This window comes from Oryza glaberrima, chromosome 8 (genome assembly GCF_000147395.1).
Source record: "Oryza glaberrima chromosome 8, OglaRS2, whole genome shotgun sequence".
In the NCBI taxonomy this organism is placed as follows: Eukaryota; Viridiplantae; Streptophyta; class Magnoliopsida; order Poales; family Poaceae; genus Oryza; species Oryza glaberrima.
Window position 1 is genome coordinate 22,038,657 of NC_068333.1, and position 6,017 is coordinate 22,044,673.

Sequence of the window (6,017 nt, forward strand, 5' to 3'; positions counted from 1 at the left end):
AAATCGACTTGAATATAAGTTTTTTTAACAGTTTAATGAAAGCAAATATACATAGTTTTGTTAAATTACTCTAGATATTAGTTCTCAGAAAGGATACATGAAATTACTTATATATGGCTAGGTTCATCTCTAAAATATTCCCATAATATTAGACATATAATTGTGTTATTTATAACTTACAATAGAAAAATGGATATATTGAAGCTATATTTATTTGGAACATAACTAGCGCCGATGCCAAAATAAAACGACGTGTATTTTTTAATTGTATCAGATAAAGTAACTTTACTTATAGGATAATTTTAATATCCTTGAGAAAGTAAAGTAAAGTATACTTTTACCGTCCTTGAGAATAAGTAAAATATTATATTTTTATATAAAACTTGGTATCTCCAGATATATACTTCATACCTCCAAACACTTTCTCAATTGCCGTAAAATTTCAGTAAAGTGTAAGGTTTGCATTGCATGTACTATATGATATATCTGGTCTCATGATGAAGATGGAGCCCCATATGGTGTGGTCATCAGCCTGCACATAATACTCTCCATACAACAACATCTCATCTGGTAAAGCTTAGGATTCCCCTTAGCAGAGTGCAACCGTCAGAAGAACAATACTACCACTCTTCCGGAGACGGATTCTAATAACTCGAGTGGACGTCCAACCCTTTATTACATGCCAACTAAATGGTTACGAAAAATTTTCAAAAAAATTGACAAGATAGATCAATGTGTAATATAACACTTCACAAACATGCAATTTCAAATTCAACTTCTACAGGCTGTAACAAAAATAACAAATTTAATTATAAATATACATATAGGAATTTGAGTTTTGTTTATTATTTTTGTTACAACTTGTAGAAGTTAAATTTTAACTTGCATGTTTGTGGATTGATATATTGCATATTGATCTATCTTGTTCATATTTTTTTAATTTTTTTTATAACCATTTAGATGACATGCAATAAACGGGTGGACGTCGAGTTGTTAAAACAGTTTCCCCCACTCTTCCACATATTTTTCCCCTCTTGGCCTTCTCTCTCTATCTCTCTCCCTGCCCTACCTCCATCTCTCACTATAACTACCCCTTGCCAACCATGGCAGCTCACTCCCAATCCAGCAAGCAGCAGTAGTAGTAGCTAGCCAAGAACAGAAGCAAAAGCAGCAAGCAAGCAAGAGCAGCTGCAGAAGCAGCAGTAGAAACTGTAGCAGCAGCAGCAGCAGCAGCAGCAGTAGAGATCAGCTTGAGAAGTGAAGTGAAGCAGCTAGAGCCAAGCTTCCTCATGGAAGACCCCTACACTAGCTTCTTCAAGAACCCTTACTACTACTACTGCACCTCGGCTAGCTCCTTCCCCACCGCGCCCGCCGCCGCCGCCGCCGCCGCCGCCGCTCACCTCCCTCCGCCGCTGCCGCCGCCTTACGCTGCCCTGTATCCTACCGCCGGTGGCGTCGGCGTCGGCGTCGGCGCGCATCATCATCATCATCAGTACCCGCCGGCCGCATTCTTCCACCCGCCGCCGGTGCACCAGCAGCATCAGGCGCCGCCGTCGCCGCCGCTGCGGGAAGCGCTGCCGCTGCTGTCCCTGTCGCCCACGCCGGCGCGCCGCGGCGGCGTCGTCGACGCAGCGGCTGACTCGGACTCCGACGACGACGACGACGGCGACTGCTGCTACCACCACCTGCAGGATCAGGAGGGGGCGGCGGCCGGGTCGACGGCCACCCCCGCCGCCGCCGCCGCGCGCGCGCCGCTCTTCGCCGACCTCAACTGCATTCCCACCTGCTGCGGCGACGACAACGACGGCGGCGACCCGATGGACGTGGAGGTCGCCGGGACAACGGCGGACATCGACGCCGCGGTCGCCCTGCGCATCGGCCTGCCTGCCGGCGGCACGGAGGCCGATCTCCTCTCCGGGCTCACCGGCGCCGGCATCGAACACGAGGAGGAGGAGGAGGACTGCAAGGTGGACGGCGGCGGCAGCGGCGGCGACGACGAGGTGGTGCCGCTAGGGTTCTCGTCGACGCCGATCGGGAAGCTGAACAAAGGGCAGTACTGGATTCCGACGCCATCGCAGATCCTCATCGGCCCAACCCAGTTCTCCTGCCCTGTCTGCTTCAAAACCTTCAACAGATACAACAACATGCAGGTCAGAGCTAATAATCATCTTAATTACATTCTTATTAGCTACTCATTTGAATATATGATTGATCTTATATTGCTGTTTAATTCTTGTTCTTGGACACACAGTATGATTGTGATAACTTTGCAGGTCAGAGCTAATAATCATCTTAATCACATTCTTATTATAGCTAGTACTACTAGCTAGAAACATCTCATCTGAATAATTGATCTTAATTCTTGTTCTTGGACACACAATATGATTGTGATAACTTTGCAAGGATTGGTTGGTCATGATTTTGTTGATTGCAATTAAAGTAGAGAGGAGGTGGGTAGCAAGCTGCTAGCTTTGGAGAGCAGATGCATGCCATGAAATAGACTTGAGCTCACAGGAGCATGCAACAGTAGTGGTGTCTGCCTTTTGTGTGATTGAACTAGACTGGCATGCCAGGAGCAGCTATAGCTAGAGGTAGAGCTAGAGCTTACCATGCATGCAATCTTTATGCTTTTCTCTCCTTGAGTTGTTTGGCTTTTGGAGATGCATATGAGTGGCCAAGCTGCAGTGGAGATCCCAGTGAAGATTTTATCTTTGCTTCTCTCACTGTCTTAGTACACTTCCACTGATCTCATCAGATTACATATACTCCTTTCTGGAGGTGTAGTTTCTACTTGTACTAGTACTAGTACTACACTTTGCTATCATGCACCTAGTAGTCCTGAATCCTGATCACTCGGGACTCAGGGCTCAAATAAGATTTGGGTAGATATATGCATGGGTTGTTTCAGGACAGGCTTTCATGGTTTGGAAAGCATAAGATTATGGAGCTGCTGCTGCTGAACACATCTCCCAAGAACTGCAAGAGAGATCTGCAGTGTGCTTCCTGTAGGCATGCAGCCAACATAGTGCCACTCTGGCTGCACTCTTTAAAGGAACAACACCAACACATTGAACACAACAAACACACAAGCCAAGCTAGCAAAGGGGGCATAGCTGCCTGGAGTAGTAGAGCCCTCACTTTCAAAAGATCACACACTAGCTAGCAGCAGCTGCACTAATTGACATATGCATGCAGCAGCTTCAGTTCGAGTAGTTCTCTCTGGTTTGCCGCAGCTGAATATTGCTAGCAAAGCAACTATAGCTGCAGTGGTGCATTAAATACCTGCAATATACTTACTCGAATCATATGCTGATGAACATTCATTTGAAATACATCACCTCCTTTTTGTTCCTTTTGTTTATACTAGTAGGAGTAAATGTGAAATAATGGTGCTAAATTTCCTGAAACAAAACGAACATAAACAAAAAGGTGATGCATTTGAAATGAATGCTCATCAGCATATGATTTTAGATAAATTAAGAAACATTGAGCATGCGATGATACGATCGCTAGGGATCTAATTAAGTGTGTTCTCATACCTGGAGAGGACGATCGACATCCCATATATATGCATGAAGCTTTATAAAAAAAAACTTCTGAATTTGTTTTTATTACATTGTATATACTACTCCCTCTGTCCTATAATATAAAGGGATTTTGGATAGATGTGACACATTATAATAAATCTGGACAGATGGACCGCCTAGATTTATTTTACTAGATCAATATGTCAAATCCACCCAAAAATCCCTTATATTATGGAACAGAGGGAGTATTGATTTGGTGAATATATACATTTTGATGTCGATCAGAAAAAAAAACGAGATGGAAATTAATGAAACTTGTTGAAAAAAAATGCATGGATGCAGATGCATATGTGGGGGCATGGGTCGCAGTACAGGAAGGGGCCGGAGTCGCTGCGCGGGGTGCAGCCGACGGCGATGCTGCGGCTGCCGTGCTACTGCTGCGCGGCGGGGTGCCGGAACAACATCGACCACCCGCGGGCGCGGCCGCTCAAGGACTTCCGCACGCTGCAGACGCACTACAAGCGCAAGCACGGCCTCAAGCCCTTCCTCTGCCGCAAGTGCGGCAAGGCCTTCGCCGTCAAGGGCGACTGGCGCACCCACGAGAAGAACTGCGGCAAGCTCTGGTACTGCCTCTGCGGCTCCGAGTTCAAGCACAAGCGCTCCCTCAAGGACCACGCCCGCGCCTTCGGCCACGCCCACACCGCCCTCGACGCCGACGACGACGACGGCGCCGTCTCCGACGCCGACGCCGTCGTCAGACCTTCGTCCTCCATGGCTGCCTCCTCCCTGCAGCCGCCGCCGCGCTAGCTACTAGCATACATATACCCCCTCTATCCAAAAAAAAGTTCAATCCTGTCCAGGTTCGTAGCTAGAGTTCATGATCACCCTATCGATCTATTAGTGATACTACTATCACTTATTAGTTGATGTTGCTGTTTTTGTTTTTGTTTGCTACGTTAATTAGGGTTATGGGAAAATGTAAGGTGTGATCTCGTGCTCTTAGTTTTTCTTGATCAATATAGCAGCTAGCAGCTGGCTGGTTGTTTATTAGCATGATTATATAGCACCGATCGATCATATGTATGATGATCAACTTATTAATTACGTGTTGGTGATGATTTTGATGTAATCATGCCGTTCTGCTATGTTAACCCATGGTGGAACAAGATCAACCGGTGTTTTCTTCAGTTTCAGGTCATGAAGCAGTACGTAAATTAAATCTAGCTCCAGCCCTTGTTAATTACTCCAGTTAGGACTACCGATCGATTATCAATTGTGTCTATCGTGTTCGCAACTGTACATGTATAACGACGATCGATCTAGCGCTGCATATATACAGTGTTGACATTTATTGGTAATTCGGAGGATGACGATCGATTGCCGCCACCATTGGCATGCATGCATGCGGTACATCATTAATGTCAGTTCTACATGTTGAAAAACTTTCACCCGTTTTGTTGTATGCGAGCTCCAGTCAAGTTTCTACCACTATTTATCGACGTACGTATCCCCTTATGTGCAAGCATACACTGCACATATACGGGCCGACCTAAACGCTTCCCAAGCTAAGCTAGTAATAATTCGTCGACACGATATTGCTCCAACTTTAACGGCCACTTTAAAACTCACGATTAAGAAAACGGATGAATAGAAATAAAATACATGACTTTGTTGGCAATGCAAATCCAAAAAAGAGAATTGCAAAACACGGAGAATACAGCAATGGAATGATCATTTGATTAAACTATAGAAAAAACGTATGAATTGAATAAGAGATGAACTCAAAGGAAAATTTGCAAGAGGTGCTAGAGCTCCTGTTAACTTTTTTTTTTCCAAAATAAGCTATTTCTTAGTAATTTCATAGGATATGGGAAGCTCCAATCCTTTGTTTTAAAGGACAATATAGGAAAATTTTCTATTGGATTATTTGAATCCTACAAAATTATTCCACAAATCCAATGGCGGATCCAACGACATCGTCAAGCCCGAACGACACTAATAGCGTTTTTCAATGATTGACTAATTTTTATAGGGGTTGACAACTATAGATAGGAGATGGCGACGGAGCCCTGGCAACTGCTCGACCTATCCAGGAGATGGCTCCGCCACATCACAAATCATTTGTTTGAAGGGGGCCTAAGATGAATCCTGATATGCATAACATACGTATACACATACTCGCATACACTTTATTTTAGCATGCAAAATTTTAGTGAGATCATATATTTATCAATAATCTCCATATATCGTCTAAATGCATGTTAAAAGTGACGCTCATGGATCTATATATATGTATGTGAATCGTCTAGGGTAAAAACAACCAAAATATACTCTTGTTGGCACTACTATAAAACAATTTTTGCAGACACCAGTGTTTTATTTTTTTTCAGATGGGGCAATAAAAATCCTTTTGTAATAATAGTAAGAAAGCTCTTGTGGTATATGTCCGTCTGCAAAAATTGATTTTCGTAAGTGGTCGCTTAACACGTC

General features: G+C 44.2%; 1 protein-coding gene across 1 annotated transcript; it reads left to right on the forward strand.

The window, feature by feature from the left end:
* Positions 1–1,057: 1,057 nt before the first annotated feature.
* LOC127781644 (zinc finger protein WIP2-like) lies at positions 1,058–4,715 on the forward strand. Its single transcript, XM_052308645.1, has 2 exons — positions 1,058–2,150; positions 3,870–4,715. Exons 1-2 carry the CDS (start codon positions 1,290–1,292, stop codon positions 4,332–4,334), a joined length of 1,326 nt encoding a protein of 441 aa, XP_052164605.1. The 5' UTR covers positions 1,058–1,289; the 3' UTR covers positions 4,335–4,715.
* The last annotated feature ends 1,302 nt before the right edge of the window (positions 4,716–6,017 follow it).